Genomic DNA, 23,260 nt, shown 5'->3' with positions numbered 1-23,260 from the left:
CAAAAATGAATACATTGAACATCAAGCATAAAACTGTCAAGGAAAAATGTCAAATGTTATGAAGAGAATTATTCTGCGCAAATGACACCTACCGGTAGAGAGTACAACAGGATGGCAAGGAAGAGGAGCACAATGACGAGAATGAGGAGTCCAATGAAGAGGCACCTGAACCGTCGCCAGACAATGAACTTCATGGTCTTACATGGGTTGGTGAACCAAAAGAAAGATGTTTCCGGGCGCCTGTTGGTCATGGAGAAGATGTTTGATAAATGGAATGACTAGTTTGGCAAATAAGGTCTGTTTGGTGGGCCCTTACTTTGGCGGGTCCAGTTTAGGGTTCATGTTGGGCTCATCCCTGCCCTTTCCTGCAGGTTTCTCATCCACGTCGACTTCGCTTACAATTTCCAAAGTCATCTCCACTTTACCCTATGGAATGTAGAATATATAATATATACAGAGAAGCAACTAAGACTGTAGAATATATTGCAAATTCTCTAAATTCTTTGAGATACTGTACATACTGTACTAAGTTCAACAAAACAAGACATTATTCATGAGGGGGACAAAATGTCCATATTCACCCCCAGGTCCTTCTTTCCATGCCGCTCGATAGCACAGGGCCACCAGCCCCTCACTGACTGCTGTGCAAACAGAGACTTGGCAGCTTCCATCTTCTGTGGAGCTTCCACTTCCACATTGTCCATCATGGACAAAGAACACTTCTCTGGGGTCTTTGCAGGGGGAACCAAGTTGTGCAAATCCAACTCCAGCGTTCCTGGAATCACAGCAACGACATGAAAAATAACGACCGTAAAATTCCAGACTATAAGCTGCTACTTTTTGTGGAAACTATAATAATTGGAATAGTTGTAATGTCTTACCAAGATAATCATCAAGGGAGAATTTGTCATTGTCCCATATCTGGACAATCAGTTTGGGGGGGATCCTGAACTCCGTTTTGTCCAGACTCCAAAAGTGTTCCTTTGAGTAGCACATGGCAATTTTTCTTCCATATATGGTGAGTAGGAGTATAATAAATAAAGTCATGCAAACTCACCTTCTTTGAGACGAGGCAGAGTTGTTCAGCGGGCAGGTAGTCAAAGTCAAAGACAAACCTCCAGTTGAAGTTGCCATCGCCATCTAAAGACCTATAGTGGACGTCCGTCCTCTGCTTGTCCTCCTCCATGCCCGGCATCCATCTGGCGTATAGGAACATCATATAACAATTACAATTACAACTTGAAGATCATATTTATCATGTTAGCTTTCTTCGGATTTGACCTTCTGCTAACCTAACCATCAGCAAAGTATCACAGGATGAATTTTCCATTTGTACCCTTTAACGTAAATGTCGCTCATGTGCTCTCCGGTGATGCTCGTCTCATCCAGAGTGACATCCGTCGTGTTCCAGATGACAGCACGCAGGAAATGCCTGACAGAGAAAAAAAGTCCACATTGGTGGTGAAGCAAAAATGAAGTCATTCACGGACACTTACTTCTTAGGCTTGCGTGGTGTGATGTCAAAGGGGCGCCCGGGTACACCCATGCTTTTTGGAAACACATCCACCCACAGTTGAAGTCTTCCCTATTAAAGCAATACACAATGTCAGGGCAACGGGGACAGGTGAGCGTGTACGAGGGTCTGGACTTCACACCTGGGACAAGTTAGGCTGAAAGCTGCTATAAAGGGTCCTGGTCTCCACGTGCTCAGGCACCAGTCCCTGTGTACGGAGGACATGCAGACAGAGACGCTCCCGGGGTGGACCCAAATGCTGGTGGATCTCGTCCTTGTCCTCTGAAATGAGGAAGAAAATAAAGTGTCGTCCTGCAGGTTCATGGATTCCAAGTCATGACCTCACCAAACGGAGCCAGCGTGTATTCTCTGCCATTGAAGGTGAGAGAATTGCCGTTGTCCTCGGTCCTGGGTTTGGATAGTCCTTTCAGACGAGCCAGGTTCTCCAAGATCTCAGATGGCTTCAGTTGATCCCGCCACTGGTTGATTCCAGAACTGTCGCAGAAAACAAGACAAGAATATAAACTCTGCGGATTTTTTTTTGGGGGAACTTTTTGGAACACTTACATGCAGTAGGTTTGCGGCAGGCCGCAATAGGAGTTGTATCGTGACAGGAAGCGGTTCTCCAGGTCAATCACCGTCTCCCCGACTTTCTCGTCGCGACTCAGAAGGTCATGGTCGTACACAGAGATTTTCAGGTCCTTGTCTTGGGGCAGGAAGCCCGTCATCTCAAACATCCTGAAACGGGAAAAAAAAGTCAACGTTGTCGGACATTGTGCCTTTTGGATCATTTGGATCAGGTACCTTCCAAACACAGGGTTGGTGGTATTGGGGAGGTAATGATCCCGGTCATCAATCGTGTTCTTTCCCAGTGATATCTTCATGTACGGATCACACTAGAGAAAAAGGTGCCGCATTAGAAAAATGATTAGTCTTTATTGCTGCAAAGTATTAATCATCCTCACTCTGCCGTTATTATCTTTTGGCTGAAGATCGATGGCTTGAACCACATAAATCCTGACCAGACACTCCTGAGGCCCGCTATCGGGCAGCTCCCGGAATTGCCGAGGGGGAGAGGTGACACCCGGGTCATCAGGGAGGGGGTACACTTTAAATGAACCCTGCAGGCACGTGCACGGTCAATTGGGGTCCAGTTATTGAAGAATCTGGTCTCATTTGTGTCCGGGTACCTTGAACTCGCCAACCACACTGGGGTCGTCGTCACCGTCCTCGTTCTTGCCACGCTGCAGTTTGAAGGTGCTGCAGAAGTCCGTCAGCCCTTTGAATTCTGGGACATTCTCCAGTTCGCAGTTGTACACCTTGAAAATACAAGCCGGAATTGTAATGAAGATAAACGTTTTGAGTGACGGTTAGGTCATTATTATGGTTTGTTATTGTTTGTAGGGCGCCAAAACAGAGGTGTTGCTAATGACTGAATATTTCATTTATGACAATAAATATGATGAAGACTATCTTGGGCTGCACGGGGGGGGGGCGAGCATCAAGCAGAAGTGATTGGAGTTGCTTGGTCGTGCGGAAGAGTCAGAAGAGCAAACTGTAAGTAAACATTTGTCCTAACTGTGTTTATTTTATGTAAGTCATTGATTAAAAGGCTGCAGGGCGGACGAGTGGTTAGCACGCAGGCCTCACAGCTAGGAGACCCGAGTTCAATCCCACCCTCGGCCATCTCTGTGTGGAGTTTGCATGTTCTCCCCGTGCATGCGTGGGTTTTCTCCGGGTACTCCGGTTTCCTCCCACATTCCAAAATTGGCCACTCCAAATTGTCCATAGGTATGAATGTGAGTGTGAATGGTTGTTTGTCTATATGTGCCGTGTGATTGGCTGGCCAGCAGTCCAGGGTGTACCCCGCCTCTCACCCCCAAGACAGCTGGGATAGGCTCCAGCGCCCCCGCGAATGAATATCTTACTTTGAGCGTGTCATATCCTTTCTTGAGATAAGGTCCACTTCTCTCTTGGTCTCCCACTGAAGCGTAGAATTTACTCCACCAGTCCACAGTTTGCTTTTCCTGTCAAGTACAATGGCAGCGTTATTTCCTATCACTACAACTACTTACTATAATTCTTTACCCTTACCTTCTCTACAAGCTGTGCAGACGGGCCGTGTAATGTAAAAACAAATGAAACCAAAAGAAAAGGAGAAAATTAAATCAGTTTCATCATCATAATATTAAAAATCCTATTGGCAAGACAACTGAGCAGCTTTTATGAGGGTCCCCAGCCACTAGGGGGCCTAGTAAAGCACATTTGTATCACAACGCCTGGCAGCCCCAAGTTTTGTAAAGATAATAAATTCTTTGAATAAGTTCCTAAAACCAGTGTGGCTGTGCGTGTGATACAAATGTATCAGAGATTGTACTTCAGGATTTGTTGCGCCCTGCAGTGAAAAGCGGTGTTAACGTAAAATGTGCCGATTATTGCAACAATCTGGCATTTCCTGCATACATGAATGGCATTGTGGCAGTCTCATACAGCTGTGGTGGATGTTATGTTTCAGTGGCAGTGCCCAGCTGTGAGAAAGAGCGACAGCAATAAGTGGTAACCATAGTCTACATACAAAGGAAGACGTAGGGGAAGTCATTTTGTTGACAGCAGCGGACATGCTGCACATGAACTGCAAGCCAGAGTGACACCATTTGTCAAATTTGACTTTATAAGTCAAATTATGAACATTTTAGTCAAAAGATTGTAGTTGCACTTTTAGACCAATGACGCTTACCTGAGCTTCCAGTAGTGGTCTGGTTTCTTCCATGTTGATGGAGACGTGTTTGGAAGGAGATGCGGCCATGAGGGCCACTGCAGAAAGACAACATGAGCTTCTCCCACGGCGGCCAATCAAAGCCCGGTTATTCTGTGTCCTTACTTTTGGACGACATGGCTCCCTCTGCTGTGATGATGTAAGGGTCACAGCGGAACCGCTCCAGAGATGTGATGGTGCACTGGCCCACTACGGGTTTCCTGCCAAATGGGCGGTGATCAATCACCTTCAGCACAATGGGAGGCGTGTACATCTCATCCTTTGGTAGAAGCTAAACGAGAAGAAGTGGAGAGGAAAGCCCAGAATGAACCGAGATGGAACCATTTTATCGTGCACATTCTGTTGCAGTGTGCATGGAAAATTACCACTTTGATGAAGAGGACGGAGCTGGGGAAATTGGGGCTCTTCTTCATGTTCCTGATGACCGCAGATTCTACCCTCTGCCCCCCGCACTCCACCACTAGGCTGGGTGAGGACACGGTTGCCAACTGGTAAGGCTTCATGTTCCTCAGACCCCATGCTAGAATCTGCACACAACACAAGTAACATCGGAAAACGTCGTGCAAAGGTTGTGAGGCTGGCAACATTACCTCCACCGCGGTGAGCTGCACAACAGGCCGGATGCCCTGCGGAACCATGTAGAGGTTCTCTGCCCGCTTTGGGGGAACCAAGGGGAGATCTGACTCTCCTGACTGTAGAAATGAAAGCGATCCAGTAGCATTTAAAACGGTCCTTCCATAGAGAGAACATTTCTTTGGATGCAAACCTTGTCTTTGAGGATAAGCTCAGCAGCCACCAGCGCCTCCCCTTCCACACGCCCCCTCTGCATGATGGGGTGCCACAGCAGTTTAGGCGTCTGATCCATGCCGGGGTTTAACTTCACCAGTGGAAAGCAAACACTGCGACCCAGCAGCTCGTCCTTGCCCTGAACGGACATGATCTCGTAAAGGCAACACTTTCTGACATTTTCTAAAGTGTATTTTTGCTTTACCACTTGGTCATGGTCATAGAACTCCAGGACAACATTTGGGGGGTGCTGAGAAAGAGCCTGTGGGTCTCCGTAAATCTCCACATTGTTAAAAATCAACGTTTGGTCCCATGTTGGGTTGAGAGTTGCTTGCAGCTTCTCTGTCGTCTTACTTAAATGCAAGAAGGAGACGTGGGCGTAGGGATCTGTGAAGGAAGGAAAAAAAAAGCTTCCGTATTCTGATACAAGCCCGGCGAGAAGTTTTTACCACTCATACCAGAAAAACTGTCTTTGTCCATAGATGTCAGATTCCGTGCCTGATAGATGTAAACACGCAGGTGATACATATATGACCCTGGGGAGAAAGGATGAACATGATATAGTCCATATTTATATCTACACTAATATAGCCCTTACTCACTGTCAAAGGAGCAGGACACGGTGGGTGTGTTGGCACCAAACATCTTGGTGACATCGCCCACGGAGCTTCTCTCTTTCTCCTCTGTATCAACACCCTGCAAAGTAAATCAACACACCTTTAATACATAAGTCAATATTAATACTTTAGTTCATATCATAGCTTCCTGTATTTAACAAAGATGTGTAATGACGTACGTAACGATATAAAATCAAATATATTTCTACCCACAAGTGCACCCTCCAGGTTGAAGATGGCAGATGCTCCTAAGCGGTCTTCCGGTGCCATCTTTCTCCTCCACCGCCTCCGGCGAAACGTATCTGATGATCGCTCCTTCCTGTGGAACTTCCAGCCAATCAGTGAGGAGAATTCCCATCCCTCTGGATCCCCTTGGTCCCGTCTCTGTGTAGGACACCAAGTTTAATTATTTTTCTTGGAAGATAGAGAAGGATAGAGATAGATGAGATGCTGACCTCCACGGTTGCACCTGCAGGAAGTGCGGCTCTCTTGCGAGGTCGAACGACCCTTCTCCTGCGGTGGACATGGTACACCTTCTCTGCGGGGGCCCAGGACCGAGGTTTGTCATCTGGAGGAATGGTCACGCCATATTCCCAACCTGTGGAAAGCACACATTTTTAACTTTAACTTCATCAGAGCAAAAGTGCCTCTCCGAAGCGCAGAGCACCTTGATCATCCACCGCTCTGTTGTCGTCGACCGTCCACTCATCCTCCCAGGTCCAACCAGGAGGACAATCAAATTCTCCTGGATTGCGACTCTTTTCTCCATTCTTGGAGACAAAACACATGCTGCATAATTAATGTGTGCTCTTTAAAGCTTCCCGGTGTATTTATACATTTCAGCGTATTCTCCCTACCACATCAGTGAAGGGCTCGGAGGCAGCCTTCCACTCTCCTCCGGGGAAGCGGGTCTCGTTTTGGAAAACCTCATCCATGAATTCTGTGTGTCCCGCATCCGCCTCTGTTAAGAGACTTCAACACAAAAAGTTATGTTAGCGACTAGGGTAGTCGGATATTTTGTGTCCATAAGCATGCCGGCATGCGAGTGATGACACAGCACAGCAACAATGGCTAATGTTGGTATATTGAAAATCAAGCAGCCAGAGGAAGAAACATTACTCCAGTACTTAAGACTACATTGGTGGGGGGGGGGGACAAAAAACTAAATCCTAACACAAATTAAGTTCCTTTGTGAGTGGATTTTGAAAGGAAAAGCAATCAAATATGTAAATACAGCTAAAATAATGCATAAGGCTAAAAATAACCAATTACCTAAAAATGTCATCCAATGCTTCTCCACAAGAAAGGAGAAATATGATCTCAAGGGAAGAAGTACATTTGAAACACTTATGCTAGGACTACGTTAAAAGGCCATAGCATTTCAGTATGTGGAATCAAACTATGGAATGGATTGAGTAAGGAAATCAAACAATGCACAACGATGAGCCAATTCAAGAAACAATACAAGCAGTTGATGTTTGCTAAATACAAGGATGAAGAGTCTTGAACCAGTCATGATGTGCTATATATATCACTATATTGACACTTACTATGGTACCCATTATGTCATTGGATGCTCATATCACCTCATACTTCGGTACGTGACAAAAAAAAAATGAAATAATTTTTTTTTTAAATTATAGGAAAAAAATATTAGGAAAGCAGGAAGTGAACAAATGTAACAGTTACTGATTGTAAAAGTACCATATGGAGGGGTAGGATTTACTAAGCTTTGCTTCTTCCTACTACTTTTGGACATGTGGAACTGGGAACTGATTATGTGTTATCAAATAAAATAAAACCATTACCATTACCATTACAGTACGTAGTAGTAGTAGTAGTAGTCTTCTGTTACAGCTTGAGGGTTATTTGCTAAAAAAAAAAAAAGGCAACGGCGATGCAAATATACATGTTCTTCTGTAAATATGTGAAGAAAGGGTGGGGTGTTCAGTGAGGGGTTAAAAACCCCTCTCGCCCACATTTAGGACCTGGTATTTTCTCATTAAGTCACGGTCCGTGGCATGAGAGGAATGTAAACACAAGCGACAGCCTCGCTTCCGCTGCACAGCCAAGAAAAGTGTTATAAATAAGCAACCCAAGAGGACTTTAATACCAGTAACCTCCATGGGGGGAGGGCAAATGCCAATTGGTTGAGTCGTCCGCAGTTACACTCACGCTTTCTCCGGGTCAATAAACCAGTCAGACTCCCACTCCCATCCTCGAGGGGGCATGAAGTATTCCCTTTTCAGTTTCAGTTTTCCTGTTACATCGGAGAATTTATGGCGCCCCACCAATCCTGTGGTTCCCCACTTTCCGAACACACTGGCTTGGTTCTCATACTGCAAAACAAAGTACACCGGGACTCAGTTTAAAGTGGATCTATAGGAATATTATATATCATTTGGGCCAAAGTACCAGCTCTGCAAACACACTGAAAGTTCCCTCAGAGAAGGAGTTGAACTTCTTCTCATGAGCAGCCAGACCCAGCCACATGTTGACTCTTATTTCAACAGGCACCTTTAAGCCTCTGTTCTTGTCCATGGGGTACTGAGAGGAACACCGCATGGATCATTAGACATGGAGAACAAGCTTCTCTAGCAGTCTAGTCATTTGACTTCATCTATACCTTTAAAAAGATAGTTTGGGTTTTTCCACAGTGTTGCCCACAGGCCTGTTCGCTGTATGTGGAGTAGAGGATCCGGTGGGCCGGTATGCGGCTGTAAGCCACCCTCTTTTCGCCCCGCAGCATCCAGATGATGACGTCCGGCATGCTGTTCTGGGGCTGGAGAAAAAAAGACGAGAATGTAGTGAAGCTTTTAACCGACAATGAAGCATCATTTTCACCTCTTCTGCAAGCATCCTCAGCTTGTCTGCCCACGACTCAATGTCGACCAAAGTGTCAGCAATGTCTTGTGCCTCCTCTCTCATGCGTCTGGCTGCCTCCTTGACGCCATTCAAGCCGCTGTCCCGCAGCTTCTTAAGCTGGATGTCCAGCGATGTCAGGTTGGAGCGGCCCTCCAGTTCAGGTGTTGGGAAACTGGGAGAAAGGAAGATCCATGTACCGTATGCAAAAAGATCCATTTCAAAAAATATCTGTCACTTACTTTTCTAAGTCTTCAATCAGCTGAGTGAGTAACTTCACCCACACAGCAGCGAGCTGGTTGTCGGGTGCTTTAGCCGAGATAGCAGTTTTAAAGGCCTCCAGGTTAGTTTGCTGCAACAAGGACATACAATTGGTCAGCTGACATTCAACTGAAAAGTTAGTTTTTTTTAAGAAAATGCATCATTACCAAGTGGTGAGAGATGTAAAGGATTATATTGATCGTGTCCATGCGGTGGCTGATATCCTCCCAGAATGAGGTGACCACGACCACAGGCTTGGTGCCCGCCCACGGCAGGTAATAATAGTGATTACCTACAATCATAAGCCATTTATAAACAGCACCCGGTCTATCAACCGGTCAACATTGTGGCCAACTCACCATCAAACACAGCGCAGCTATACTGAGTGGTGGAGGCCAGTGGTTTGCAAGTGGTGTCCAGTTTGTTGCCATAGTTACCGATGCTGACCTCAAACTGGATTGGTTCTCCTGGTTCCTGTATCATGGAGGCGCTGTGGAAAACTGCACAGAGACAGTATTTCCTTCTCCTCTGGTACTTCTGGAGGATAATGAAGAATGAAGATGAGGACATCATTTACACCCACTGTCCAAGACTTGCTGAAAGCTTTTTTTTACCTGTGTCACCAGGATGTCATCACTCGGGATGCTGTCTACGGTTTTATCAACTTTGCCCTCCAGCTTAGTGGACATCTCGACTAGCATCCTACCCCTGTAGGACACTCCTTCCCCCTGGTCAAACGACATGTAAATGAATACCTGAGTGATCTACATCAGTGGGTAGGTGATACTGAGTGGACAGCATAGCGTCATAACTTATGAAAACAGTCAGTTAGTCACTATCACCTTTCCATAATTGAGGTCTTCATAAGGGTCTGGCAGTCCAGTGAACTCTCGGGGGCTGCCATAGAGGTTGATGTAACAGGGTCCAAAGACGGGCAGGAAACCAACCTCCGACTCTCCAGTCTCAGCTACATGCAAAAAAAAAAAAAAAAATACAACTTTGACTTGGAATTCATTCAGCGTAACTGAAAGCGTCCTTGTTAGTATGTGGCGCAGCTCTTCATCAGGCAGCGGTGATTGGAGGACACATTCCAAGCAAGTGGAAGACGCAGCAATGATTTAAAAACATTCACGAGTGGAGTGACACGGCAATCAGAAGTAATGCAAAACAGAGCACACACACACAACCTTAGATGCAACATAGAATTGGCAGAATGCAAGATAATATTTATGGCGTGCATGCAACACAGAGCGCAGATGAACCTTCAAATGACGACATTTCCCCATTTCCAGCATGTTCCTCTATACCAGGAGAGACATGACAAATTAAGGCACTATTTAGTAGTCAGTACAGAAGAGATGACAATCCAGTACAGGTGGTTCTCGGTTTACAATGTTAAATGTTATGACATATTGTGATTATTAATTCTCTTCAATTAAAAAAAACAAAAAAATAATTTTGATGCATGAAATGCACTTACACTCAATTTATTAGTTTAGGAATGCAACTCTTTCATAACCCGAGGACCACATGTCTTAGTTTTTGCTGTGGCATATACCTTCTATCTCACCCCCAGAGGATGCTATTTTAGCCAGGTTCAGGTATGTGGTGCCAACAGCATCATTCCCAGTCACACGGTCCCTGCAGTCACATATAATTCACATTCTTTAACTTAGGGCTCCGCGCACTCATTCACATCACAACTGCAATACCACGTGCAAATCCCACAATGCATTACAGTCTCATGCGTCCACAAAATATTAACAGCACCTGTGATACAGCTCTTGAATTGTGCAGGTTTATAATGTGGCCAGGGAGTGCATATGCAAGAGAAAAAACAGCCACTTCTTGTTCATGTGTAAATATTATCAGAAAATTCAGGAAGTTTAACAGCAAATCAAGTATTTCAAGTCAACACTTCCTCATGCACCTATTCCCCGCCTTCCCCCCTTTCCTTATCAGAGGTATTGTTCGTGCAGAAGTACATCGTGATGAAAACTAGCAGGAAGACAGTGCCAACAGGATCCCAGCGTTTGTTATTGTGGGGAAGGGAGGGGCCAGCGCAGTCTGACTCACAGGCCACATAATTCTCATATGGCTGGTGATGGAGAGCGCACTCACCCCCCACGCCAAAGCTGGCCACGTTCCATTAACATTTCAGTGTATACACAATTTAGCTTTTTTCCCCCCATAATATATTTTACCATGAAATGTGACTTACCAATCAAAAACGGTCAGTTTAACACGTTCACACATGGAAGGGAACTAGGACAGAAAAAAACAAGGAACACTTCAAACATTTTGTCGAGGCGTTTGTTACTTTGGTGCAAGGTGACTGCAATGAAGTCATAAGATGAATCACCTTGACTTGGAGATTCAACACTTGGTTCCACTCGGGGTTTGCATTCTTCTCGATGATTTGAGTACGCAGCTGCAGACACACACGAGAAATCATACGTTTTGTCCACTCGTGGTAGATTATGTACTCCGAACATTACCTCAAAGGCAAATTATAATTGGTAACAACTTCATTCTTTAACTTTAATAATGATTCAAAGGGAAGGAAACCGTAGAAACCAGGAAGTCATTTATGAAAAAGTATATTGCATAATGCAGTAGCAACAGAACCAATGTTGGAATAGCGATAAGGGGCAAACTGCTCAGCCAGCATTAATGAGTTAATTGTAAACAAAAGTATTCCAAATGTGACATGCTGGAGTTTGACACCATTCAGAAATTATGGGAATTATGGAAATTATGTACTGTAGCTAATGGGAACCTTTTTGCCGGCGAAGCAAGCCTCAATGAAAGGATCCACCAGGTTCTTTTTGTTTTCATCTGCTCCAAAAACCTCCTTCAGCGACTGGACGAATGCGTCATCCACTAAAATTACAAGTCCCAATTTTTGAAGTGGAGTAATTACAAGTCCCAATTTTTGAAGTGGGGATTCATCATGATACTTTCTGGATTCGGAAGCGTGTCTTACTCTGGGGAATGTCTTCAGCTCTAAACACTTTCAGTGATAGCGTAGCCCATCGTAGCGTGACACCAGCTGGAAGCAACAAGTTGCTTTCAATATCATCCTGGTCGTCATCGGACTCCCTCTTCTCCGCCTGTGTTACGACGAGGTGGAGAACATCGTATTTACACAAGAGATGGAAAATTTACAAGAGGCCTTGAAACTTCCGACGGGCGTTTCTTACTGGTGGCTCATCCCCGATCCCCACCACAAAGAGGCTGACTTTCAGGTACCCTTTCGCCCCAGAGCTGGAGTCATCAGGGTCATTTAGGAGCAGCCACTTCCTCATAACACAGTGGCCTGCAGGGGGACCAATACAGAATTCCGAAATTACACAGCATCATCCGGCACCTTGGGTTTCATTTTACCACAACAATACTACACTCTTTCTGGAAACATTAGGTACCTTTCGGGATCTATTTGTACTTAAAGGAGACCTACTGTAATAGGTATTGGGTTGTGGACTCCTATAGAGCAGCTACACTGGGGGAAAGCTTTCTAGATCTTCCAGAATCTGCACCTATTCCAGGTATATTTCATTGGATTTCCAAAATCTGTTTTAATTTATTAAATTTATCACCCCGCTGTGATTGGTGTCACTCAGCTTGTACCCAGGCACACCCATATGAGGAAGTCATCGGCTGGATGGAAGCGGTGACTTCTCGAGAGTGATGTTAGAGAAAACGCTCTGAAACCGAGCTTCTTTCAGGGCTCACTTCCAAATGAGCAAAACCTCATTATCTATTATCTATAAGACGATAATAAAATATTCTAACATTTATAGGTCAGAAAAGTGGAAAATAGGTCCCCTCTAAGTGTCTATGATAGCATTTTAAAAAGCTTACCTATTTCATCATACACATAGCCAACGTCAAGCTGTGAGGAGAAAACCAGGAGAGATGAGTCTGATTGCTAACATTGCATCCAAACATAGATGGACAAATGGTACCTTAAATTCTCCCATGAGACTGTCGGCTCTGAGGGAGTAGGAATTATACACCTGTAGAAGGAAAATAAACAGTTCACAACTTGGAAAACCAACATAAGAAGTGACTTCTAAGAAGCACACCAGTAAAAGTAATGGTAAATTAATATGTCAATACCTTGCATTGGTTACGCATTGTAGTTGGTTATAGTTATTCTTGAGGCTATTATTCTGTGATTGTACCTTTCCAATCTGTGTTCACAGGCCTCTTAGATCTTGCCTTATTGGAGCTACAGCTTCCTGCACTTTCATCTGGTCCCATTTCTAATTGGGAACTCATATTTACGTTAGAGGCACAATGTAATATCAAATCCTCATTTAACGTCTCTTTCTTCATTCTGCTTGTGATAGTGGTGGACCATTTTTTGTTGCTCGGCAACCGCAATTATACATACCCGGAAGCTGATATTTTGTTCAAAAAGGTCTGATGGAAGCATGTGGACATTGTAGAAGAACATCTGTTGAAAAGATAAAAGAGTTAAACAATGCCGACATCATGTGAAGAGGAAAGACAAACAAGTTTTGAGCACCTCATCAAAGAAGGGGTTGTTTCCCCTCTTGATCCGTGTCCTGTGGGTCTGGCCGCACACTTGGACCTTCACCACTGGCTTAATGTTGTTGCCAGGCAACTGACGGGCCTCTATGAGCCGGACGCGGATCTGAAAGACATGACACGAGTAGCCCGTGTGAATGAGTAAGTTGGACTGAACACGGCACGGAGGAGCGTGGAGCCGTGGAAGAACACGTGACCAGCGGTACACAGATCATTCACTAGCCAGTAAATCTTCAGACGTTCCACACACAACCAAATAAGAATATTTAAAAAATATCATTTATTAATGGATTTTACCTGAAAGTCCTGAGGTTTGTTGACAAGCCGGTGTCGATTCTGTGCCCTTGCAACCCGCTGGCGGAGGCTCGAGGAATAGCCTGGAGATGAGGGGCCCCTAACAGAACCGCTCAGAGCCCCATCAGGTGCCACCTGGTCACCTTGTTCTCCACCTCCACCTGAGTAACATGAAGAGAAGATGGCCATCGGTTAAATACATTTTGGCTGCTGGCAGGTTACAATTGAAATCTACATACCAGAATCCACCGTGGAATCGCCATCGTGGGATTCATTGGAATTTAGGATAGCATTGGCTGGAGGATCATAGCCAATGACAAGGTTTATGGTGGCCTGGAAGGAAATGATCAATATGTTTTGTGTAGCTTTAATAAACCTACAATACATGTACAAAAAGTACTTACACCAATACTGTGCCCACTCTCATTAACCAGAGAAACATTTTTGGATGGCAGGGATCTAAGTTGACCTGAGGCAAGATCTCTCAACGGAATTCTTGTTGAGCCGAGGAATCTACCAACAAAACCAACAGTAAGCAACAGAAATGCATATATTTGCTTCTCTGCAACACATCAGTGCTGATTTCCTCTATAAAGTCAACTCTAGCCGGCCGCCAGTGACGCCAGCCAACATATTAGTAGTTAATGTCTGGGCCCCAAAGTCATAAAGAGCAGTTATGTGTGTTCAAAGACGTCATATTAACAAAAAAAGGGGCACAATGAAGGTCACCACCCAGAGCTAACAAGCCCTACCTATTCAGGCAAACAACATGCACTCTGGAAGCCAACATGCTGCTGAAACAGAAGCTAACTGGTTATTTCAGCAATCCCGGGAGAAGATGTTACAACAATACATAAGAGGCGATTAATAAACCATGCAACTTAAAATTCACTTGGAGTTGGTAGAACATTGTTAATACTTCATCTGCTATGTCATCTATTAACAGTCTAAGACACCTCATGAATTAAAACTTCATTTAAAAAGTGCTGGAATGTGTTTGGGTGTGTAAGGTTTATGAAAACAATTACAGCAATAATTCTGTCTGGAGCAGGGATTCATATCAGGGACAATTAAATTGCACAAAGAGTTGGGTTGCCAATGACAACACACATATTTTCACCATGCAAACTAGACGATAACGTCCACATTCACTACAAGAGTGATTTAGACAGCTGCCATTTTATGTGGCCAAACAAATAGCAAGACTAGATGGACTGGGGAGGACAGAATGTTATTGTTTTGGCAGGACTCTGAAAGCATCATCAAGAGGGGGGACTGCCTTGTGCGTCGTCCAGTGACTCGATAGGCCTGGTATGTTTACGCAGATGTGACAGTGTCCAAAAATGCACCAATAGACTCACAACAGCGGTGAAACACTTTTCCGCACAAAGTCAAGATTTCACTTGGGGAATTGTTAGAATGCTAAACGAATTCCTAATTTCTAATTCAAATTCAGATCTATAGTCACAATTAAACACCGATATACACTTACAGGGACGGAAAATAACATGTCCATTCATCCAGAAGAACACCACAGCAGTCGTTAATCTCAAAGGTGTTTTATGGGTTTGAGAACGCTCAGGGCCAAACCAAGCTGGATGCATGCAAAAGTCCAAAATATGAAGAATTAAGGGGGAACTAATGCTAAGACTCCACTGGGCCGGCGCCAATTTGCGCCAATGCAATTTGCTGTGGCGCCTAAGGTCACCAATAAGGTGCCTAGTGGCATGCAGTGGCTTAAACTGCCTCCCAACTGGCTCGTGGTGGCCCGTAACGGCGGCAAGAAAATTTCAAAATGTTTAAAATCGTCATTGCGCCAATTGCTTGATGCAAGTGGAATCAAATGTCACAAATAATCCGCCTATTGGAATCCACTGGAATGTAATGGTGCGAGCCAAGTCGCGCCAAATGATGCTAGGAGTCCACTGGGTTGGCGCCAGTTGGAGCCAGTTTGCGCCAAAGATTATGTGATTGTCGCGTAGTGGCTCGCTGTGGCGGCGAATCACGGCAACATGGCAACAAACTGGCTCCAACTGTTGTTTGCCTGAACTGGCTCCAACTGGCACCAACTGGCACCGGCCCAGTGGACACTCAAGCATCTGAATCAGGGCCATCGCAGTTTGAAAACCCCAGGCCAAACCCCAAGCGACTACATTGTGTTGTCAATGAAAGATCGGGTCATTTATCCTTTGGTTTTTATACGGTATATCCAAAATTCATGATGCTTCAGTTCTGTTTATGTTCAAGAACCCTATCATTAGATGAGCAATTGAGGTTGAACTCTTTCAATCATTTCAAATCCCCTTGGAATCTAGTAGAGATGATCTACGTAGTTCAGATTGCTAATCAGTCATGTTAAGGTGACTGTAAGAATCTGATAAATCAGATGATGGGATCAGCGTGGTGATGCTTCCAATTGAATAATCTAATCAGTCATGAGGACACTCATTGGTACCCTCCCCTTTCCTGGTCGTCATAGCAATCTAAGCCCAAAAACACAATCTGGAAACCTACTCAAGAGAGAGAAAAAGTCCTGTGCTCTTTAGGGAGTGTGTCAGACAAGCCAGTGGAAAACTTTGCTCAACGTGGACTCATATGTTGGACCCAGACAGTTGGAAAAGCTCCTCCCTCCGTTGTGACCGTCGTAGGAACATGGGGAATTTTTAGTTTAGTGAAGCACATGGACGGTATAGAGGAATGAAACATTGTTGAGAAGTTCTGATCCAAGTAAAAAATGTGGATGGCAGTAATTAAACATTTTTGTGGTTGCTCTGAATGAGTTCCATATGCGATTCTGCATTTTGAACTCAAACCCGGAGTTGTTTTGCAGAAAAGTACACATCTTATACATCAGCACTCCAGCACAGTATCGCTGAGACATGATTGAACAAGAGAGAAGCTGCCCTGTCCTCGCTGACTGAGGGAACACAGATAGCAATTCATGCAACCATTGTTGCCCAATCAGGCTCAGTCATCCCACACAGGCCAGCAAGTCCCGGCATGGCAAGCAGGGTGTGAGGGGGCAGAGGCAGCCAGCAGCACAATTAATACACAACATCATTATTTTCTGCTTATCTTAGCTTGGGATTTGAGCTGTATTCTTTGAGTTAGTTGACAAGGATTTCCGAGACATGAAACAAATGTTCCCTCCTCTTACACAGGTAGGTTTTGGTGGTGGGTTTACACAACTTACTTATCTTTCCCAAAGGTCTCAGAGTCTTTCACAATGACATCGAGGTGGGAGTTGGCTTCCAGAGGTGCTCCGTTCAGGTTAAACTCAAGCACCTGCAAGACAACATGAAGGGCACATAGGTAGCCGGTACAGAACCCACTGTTTTGTCCAGTAGAGGCAGGTACCGTATATTTTTTTTGTACCAAGTCTTCTAAAAATGTGCAAAAAACAGAAGTAACACTGATTCTAAAGTATGCATGTGCAAAGTACGACACCAGTCCAGGGTGTACACCACCTCTCGGCCAAAGACAGCTGGGATAGGCTCCAGCATGCCCGCAACCCTCGTGAGGATAAGCGGCATATAAAATGGATACATATTATAACTCCTATTGATTACATCATAAATACATTTAATTTCATGATATTGTGTTCCATTATATCAGGGGTGGGCAAACTACGGCCCGGGGGCCACATGCGGCCCACCAAGTGTTTGAATCCGGCCCGCCAGTTGCTTTTTCAGTATTTCAACTTTTAACATACAAACTGGCAACATGTCTTATTTAGTCATTTTTTTTTTAAATGTAAAATTTAGTGACATAGTTTGATGTTTAAAGTGCTCCTGAAAAAAGCCACATGAGAACATACAGCTACAATTAGACAAATCATTCAAGGAAAATGTGTGTGTTAAATACATGTTCTGGCCCCCTGGACAATTTTGTTAACTCAATGCGGCCCACGAGTCAAAATATTTGCCCACCCCTGCATTATATGATACAACCACCTACTGTCATTTTATCGATTTGACACAATAATGTGAAATGGATGTTGTGCCCGTGTTGCATATTTACACTACCTCATTCCATACAGGATTGACTTCACTGTCGATTGCTTTTGTTTTCTGCTTCTCATCTGTAAGAAAAATAGACATGAGATGCTAATTTCAGCACACAACAGAAAGCTACCAGGAGTAATTATATGTATAAATGTTTCCTGCATCAACGCTTCAAATGCAAAATGTGAGCCGCAGTTGTTTTGCCTTATAAGGGGAGGTCAAAGAAGAGGAAGAGAAGCTGCCACACCTGCAAGCCATGGATGACATACAGTATGAGGCTATTTTGCCTCTGGTGCCTCATTATTTGACTTTTTAGCTATTTATAATAGGTGTCATTCCAATATTACATTGTTTTTCCTATCTGGAATCCAACTGGGAATGCTTGGGACAATCTTCAGGGATTTGTGTGCCGGTCCCAAACTGACATTCATCACTTTCATCAAATTTTAGTTCTTAAAATCATGTAAAAACAAAATATGTAAAGAAAATGATGAAGTAAATATTACATTAAAACGTCTTTGCAGATATAAGTATCAAATTAGACTTTAATTTCAGACAAAATAGAGACCACTTTTGATAAACGACGACTCTTACCCCTAAAAAGTACTGTTGTGATTGGATCAGGACTTCCAACCTTCTTTTTAGGCAAACCAGTAGCTGATTCCACAACAACCCGCAACATGCTGATCCAGTTAAAACAACAACAAGCTAATTGTTAGTGAAATTCTCACTCCTAAATAAAAGAAATGAACGCCGTCATCCCCAGACAAGCGTCAGTCAGAGACTAAGGTTTTATTTCCAACCAGTGTAGAAAAGTGGAAATGAGGGCGGATCACGGGGGTGTAATTATCCTGAGTGGGAAGCTACATAATGGGCAGCTGCTGCCATCCTGCGAGGATATGACACCAGGTTACATTTAGGAAATACATAACATACTACATAAAAGCTAGGATGCTTTAAAATGAACCATTAAGAGTACTTTGTACACCACCAAACAACAAATCAACCGCAGAACTTCACTGTGAAATCAAACACTTTACTTTGGCGCCCCCGAGTGGCTTACTGAGGAACGGATGAAGCACAAAAATGAACCTTGTTTGTGATTGATTATCCATAATTTCCTATGGAGGTGATAAAGTGTCTTAAAAAGCGTATTTTACCTTCCATCGTCGTGTCAAGCCAAATATCGTGTCAAGGGCCCTTTTTCCTCCAAGCAGGTAAAAATGATGCAACTGGGTTCACCTGGCTGGTCACGTGACTGACACGAGCCTGCGGCTGACGGCGTTCATAATTGATTTCTTAATTTGTGTTATGTTTAAAAGTCCCATTTTGTTTCCTGATGTTTTGAAAGAATAAAGAACAACATTAATTTTACCCTGCAAAAAATTAAATAAATAAATATAACAAAAATGTTTTTTGGTTGTAAAATCATGTAGGAATTTGGCTGAATATACAGCATATAGTAGATACAGTGTGTCTATGAAAAGATAATTTATTTCAGTATTTCATCATCCCCTCCCCAAAGATGACTGATTTACATATCTTCACCTACACTGTCCAGCAATCATATTGTGCTTCCATTCGTGTGAAAAGCCTGCATAATATGAAAATACAATCATGCATCTTGAAGTACAGTGCACAATGCACACAAATATGACTTATTGTTACTGGTGATGATCTCCAGGGGCAACAAGGAGGAACACTTGAGGAACACTTGTTCTCCTTTCAATCGCCCCTCATCACCAACTCCCAGCTTTCATTAAGACCCCATATGAAGCTCATTTGGACACTTTCCTGCTGGGATGTCAGGGCATCAAATGAGGGGTGTGTTGTTCTATTTCAACACTAGGGGGAGCCACTACCCTGTACATTATAACAATGGTTTTTTTCCAAGTCATTTTGGCAGTGTTGAATGAATTAGCATAAGGAAAAGATAATGCAACAATGTCTTATTAAAAGTAAGTGCCATTTTTGTTTTGATAAAAAAAATACTACAGTCCTTTGTTTCAAATATTCAAAGCATGCAGCAAAATTGCACAAACATTATTGTTTTCTTAGAATATACAGTGTGTGTATCTCTATATTGATGTTGGATAACTGTGTATGCTAAAAAAGTGTGTGTGCTTTTAAAACAAAAATATTGGTATTATGTAAACATACTGGCCTTTAAAGGTTCAAAGTAGTAGTATCTGTACTAATAGTAATAAAGTAGCAGCACTGTGTTCACCAAGGGGAACACATGGACAGCTCTGATCAGATTGAGGTCACGGTGATCTACTGCTTTAGGTGACCCTGACCTAACTTAGAGGGTCAGTTGTCCTTCTAAACTTGAATCAGTTTTTTCAGGCCTCTGTGCTCTGCTGGACGAAATGCATTCTGGGAAGAAGTTAAAATACCGTATTTTCTGGACTATAAGTCGTTCCGGAGTATAAGTCGCACAAGGCCAAAAATGCATAATTGGGGGTAAGATATGCTAACACAATGGTTATTCAGCTACACAAAAAATAAATATGAACAGAAAAGATGTCCAGTGTTTATTTAACAGTTTTTTCATTTATAAGTCGCTTTGGAGTATAAGTCCCAGGAACAGCCAACCTATGAAAAAATACGATAGATGTTTATTCATTTTAAAGTCGTATTGGCACTTGTCTTGTATATTTCTTTGGTGTACCTTTTTTGAGTGTTAAGTTACTGTGTGATGAACTTAGCAATGTAATGCGATTTCTGATGGGGTGCCAAGCTCATTGAGAGTTCCCTTATAGCTCATTGTTGTATTACATTATAAATTATAAATTATCTGCACCACGGATATACAGTATATATCCTGGTTGGGGGGGGTAGATCTTGCGTAAGTTCACGGCCGAGAACAGGGATCTTGGCTTGAGCACATAAAAACTTGGCGCCGGCTGTCCTAGTCATTGAAATGACTCTGTCAAAGTTTCAACATGTTTACTTTGTGCTTGCAAAGTTTGCCGTTATCCTTGTCAATATTCGCATGAAGGGAGTTCAAGTGACGCTCTCGGTCTGAAACATGAAACTGTTACGTGGAGGTTTGACAAAGCAAATAAAAGCTTCCCTTTCACTGTACAAAACCAACTTCATCCCGTTTGCTCGCCATTATTTGTGTTTTGTTATACATTTTCCAGCATGACAGCAGTCACAACAAGACTAAATTATGCTATTGCATTATGTCACAGTTTTCTGTTAGCATTAGCATCATAATAAACACCAGCGATTTGCAGTTTGTTGCACGTAATCAATATGAATGGCAGGTGTTTAAACTTAGTAACAGTTTTTTTTTCTTGCATACGCTGTTAACAAACAATAATTACTCAACAGCCACTTCAATGCATCGCCAACAAAATACTACAGCCACTAACATAAAACAGCTAAATCAGACCTCTTGTATATTTTTACTGCCATTCATATGTCTGGTGTAGTTTCCAAGCGTAGTTCCACGCCCACCTTCTGTACACACTGAATCCAATGATGTAGAGTACGAGCCAGCATAAACACACGGCAAAGACTGAAAAGTGAGAAAAAGGTCTGGGCGTGCAGATGTGCATATTTTATCACCTCCCGCTCTTTTGTTAACACCTTCTGCTCTCCAAACATGAAGTACAACGGAAGGTCCAGTGTGTATTTTAACTCCTCAGGTATTTTTGCCATTAGTTGGTGGTTCTGGAATGTAACCCCCACAAAAAGCAGGCTTCTTCTTAGTTTTAATACTTACATTTGTGTGACATAGGACGTATTTCTGAGAGGTGACATGTCGTGGATACCCTGCTCTGGCCACAAATCTGAGATTCTGGTTGTGTGCTCGTCCCTGGGGGTCGTTGCCACGGTGAGCCATGATGGAGAGGTCATCATCTGGAGGCCTCTTCGACTGTGAAGTAACACACACACACAAAATACAACGGCATTTGTGAATGAGTACAATAAATTTACACCTCTACAGCATCAGTGCAGTTGACAGAGTTCATAAAGCTGCTAAAAGTTCCATCCTGTAAATAAAGTACAACTGTGGTTGGCACAAAAAGGATGCCAAAAAGTGCACAATGTAAACTGCAAAGCGAGAAAAAAACAGTATTTGGTGTTGACAGAGATGGTATGGACTTTAAAAACAGCAGTGAAACAAACTGGTATCATTCCTGTAAGGCCACAGCTATGTCCCTTTCCACAAGTTTAGTGGTGTGGGATTCGTGCACTGCGACTGCTGCATGTGTGTGTATATGTGTGCAAGTGAAGCAGTACACACTTGTGGCATATGAGGTATTTTCTTTCTGGCAAAGACAAATACTACAAGATTGCGACAAAACAACATAAAAAATGTGAAAAGGTAGTCATTTGTAGAAAATACTTGCAGCATTGAGTAACTACTTGGATTTTATGGTAGACTCATGGCAGAATTCATGGTTTCATTTGTCACAGCAAGCAAAACAGCCCCAGACCATCACACTACCACCACCATATTTTACTGTTCGTGTTGATGTTGTTTTCATGAATTGCGACGTGACTTTTACACCGGATGGCATGGGACACACACCTTCCAAAAAGTATTTTCCCAAAAGGTATTGGTGATCATCAATATTTTCTGGCAAAATTGAGTCAAGCCTTAATGTTCTTGTGACTTTCGTCTTGGAACTCTGCCATGCAGGCCGTTTTCTTATGGTGGAGTCATGAACACTGACTTTAACTGAGGCGTGCAGTTCTTTGGATGTTGTTGTCGGGCCTTTTGCGACCTCTTGTATGAGTTTTCTCCCTTCATAATCAAATGTTTGGTAATGGAAATGGTTTTATTTCATTTGAATATGCATCAGATTACAATTGTGAGTGCATCACCTGTAAATAAAGTACAACTGTGGTTGTTACTAACATCAAAATGTTTCATTTAAAAACTGCATTTTGTGTTGTCATGGAAGGGGTCAAATACTTTTTTACGCCACTGTATGTATTGCGTGCCAAAGTAAAGATACCAAAACCAAACCAAACTGTTGTTTTCTAGTGATGTCCAAATCGATACTGAAATATTGATACTTCCGATACCAGCTCTTTATGCTCTAAAATAGATTCTCAAATCAAAATATCGATTTCCACTGAGCTCACTGAGGGTTAAAAGGGTGAGCCATGAGTGGTATGAAAGTTCCAAGGATGACCATAGTTGTAAACCAAGTCATAAACGCTAAAAATGACGAACAGATGCTGAACATATCAAATTATACAGTCAAAATTCTGAGGATTCAGATGATTGCAAAGATTGACAGTATCAAATACGATGTAACTACACACAAATATGTGAGCAGTTTTCCAGCAGGTGCCTTGCTAAAGCTAGGAATGCTATTTATCATTACGCCGGTATGAGGGAATCGAACCCACAACCCTACAATCCCACATTCATGAACACTTGGATAGAGCTACCCCAAGAATACCTTCCCAACATTCTCACTATTTTTTTCTGAAGTTGAAGTCTGACTAAAGTTCATAAACTCGGGTTTGGCTCAAGGACTAAAGGGACCACAAACAAGAGAGCAGACGTTTGGCTGCATACTGCGACACATACATGGCACCCAGACAGAGGAGCTTCTGTGGG

General features: G+C 43.2%; 1 protein-coding gene across 8 annotated transcripts in view; it reads right to left on the bottom strand.

Moving 5' to 3' along the window:
* The window catches only part of LOC131109324 (myoferlin-like), a 32,073-nt gene that overhangs the window by 411 nt on the left and 8,402 nt on the right, over nt 1-23,260 (bottom strand). For 2 of the 8 annotated variants that reach the window (XM_058061217.2, XM_058061218.2), the window contains exons 2-54: nt 21,404-21,556; nt 17,692-17,747; nt 16,860-16,951; nt 14,071-14,179; nt 13,906-13,999; nt 13,670-13,827; nt 13,350-13,478; nt 13,215-13,277; nt 12,784-12,834; nt 12,680-12,710; nt 12,019-12,134; nt 11,802-11,928; nt 11,595-11,698; nt 11,178-11,246; nt 11,037-11,080; nt 10,374-10,456; nt 10,078-10,116; nt 9,658-9,782; nt 9,430-9,543; nt 9,175-9,352; nt 8,983-9,107; nt 8,797-8,906; nt 8,537-8,729; nt 8,319-8,474; nt 8,108-8,239; nt 7,868-8,031; nt 6,550-6,664; nt 6,360-6,462; nt 6,148-6,290; nt 5,906-6,076; nt 5,678-5,771; nt 5,534-5,611; nt 5,281-5,462; nt 5,056-5,214; nt 4,880-4,981; nt 4,655-4,816; nt 4,395-4,560; nt 4,251-4,327; nt 3,608-3,619; nt 3,442-3,540; nt 2,704-2,832; nt 2,479-2,634; nt 2,318-2,409; nt 2,081-2,251; nt 1,860-2,008; nt 1,656-1,795; nt 1,497-1,585; nt 1,337-1,432; nt 1,058-1,199; nt 882-981; nt 582-775; nt 317-426; nt 93-240 (exon numbers count right to left, since the gene is read on the bottom strand). In XM_058061217.2, coding sequence (XP_057917200.2) covers nt 93-240; nt 317-426; nt 582-775; nt 882-981; nt 1,058-1,199; nt 1,337-1,432; nt 1,497-1,585; nt 1,656-1,795; nt 1,860-2,008; nt 2,081-2,251; nt 2,318-2,409; nt 2,479-2,634; nt 2,704-2,832; nt 3,442-3,540; nt 3,608-3,619; nt 4,251-4,327; nt 4,395-4,560; nt 4,655-4,816; nt 4,880-4,981; nt 5,056-5,214; nt 5,281-5,462; nt 5,534-5,611; nt 5,678-5,771; nt 5,906-6,076; nt 6,148-6,290; nt 6,360-6,462; nt 6,550-6,664; nt 7,868-8,031; nt 8,108-8,239; nt 8,319-8,474; nt 8,537-8,729; nt 8,797-8,906; nt 8,983-9,107; nt 9,175-9,352; nt 9,430-9,543; nt 9,658-9,782; nt 10,078-10,116; nt 10,374-10,456; nt 11,037-11,080; nt 11,178-11,246; nt 11,595-11,698; nt 11,802-11,928; nt 12,019-12,134; nt 12,680-12,710; nt 12,784-12,834; nt 13,215-13,277; nt 13,350-13,478; nt 13,670-13,827; nt 13,906-13,999; nt 14,071-14,179; nt 16,860-16,951; nt 17,692-17,747; nt 21,404-21,416 — 6,054 coding nt within the window. In that variant the 5' untranslated portion in view covers nt 21,417-21,556. Of the gene's footprint in view, nt 1-92; nt 241-316; nt 427-581; nt 776-881; nt 982-1,057; nt 1,200-1,336; nt 1,433-1,496; nt 1,586-1,655; nt 1,796-1,859; nt 2,009-2,080; nt 2,252-2,317; nt 2,410-2,478; nt 2,635-2,703; nt 2,833-3,441; nt 3,541-3,607; nt 3,620-4,250; nt 4,328-4,394; nt 4,561-4,654; nt 4,817-4,879; nt 4,982-5,055; nt 5,215-5,280; nt 5,463-5,533; nt 5,612-5,677; nt 5,772-5,905; nt 6,077-6,147; nt 6,291-6,359; nt 6,463-6,549; nt 6,665-7,867; nt 8,032-8,107; nt 8,240-8,318; nt 8,475-8,536; nt 8,730-8,796; nt 8,907-8,982; nt 9,108-9,174; nt 9,353-9,429; nt 9,544-9,657; nt 9,783-10,077; nt 10,117-10,373; nt 10,457-11,036; nt 11,081-11,177; nt 11,247-11,594; nt 11,699-11,801; nt 11,929-12,018; nt 12,135-12,679; nt 12,711-12,783; nt 12,835-13,214; nt 13,278-13,349; nt 13,479-13,669; nt 13,828-13,905; nt 14,000-14,070; nt 14,180-16,859; nt 16,952-17,691; nt 17,748-18,264; nt 18,439-18,830; nt 18,931-21,403; nt 21,557-23,260 lie in introns of those variants that run through there. The other 6 variants (XM_058061219.2, XM_058061213.2, XM_058061214.2 and 3 more) reach the window with 6 other exon arrangements.

The sequence above is a fragment of the Doryrhamphus excisus genome, linkage group LG2 (genome assembly GCF_037039965.1).
Source record: "Doryrhamphus excisus strain RoL-2023G ecotype Guam linkage group LG2, RoL_Dexc_Guam_v1.1, whole genome shotgun sequence".
NCBI classification, from domain to species: Eukaryota; Metazoa; Chordata; class Actinopteri; order Syngnathiformes; family Syngnathidae; genus Doryrhamphus; species Doryrhamphus excisus.
Note: the sequence above shows the minus strand (reverse complement) of the source record. Positions and strands in the feature narration are given on the sequence as shown.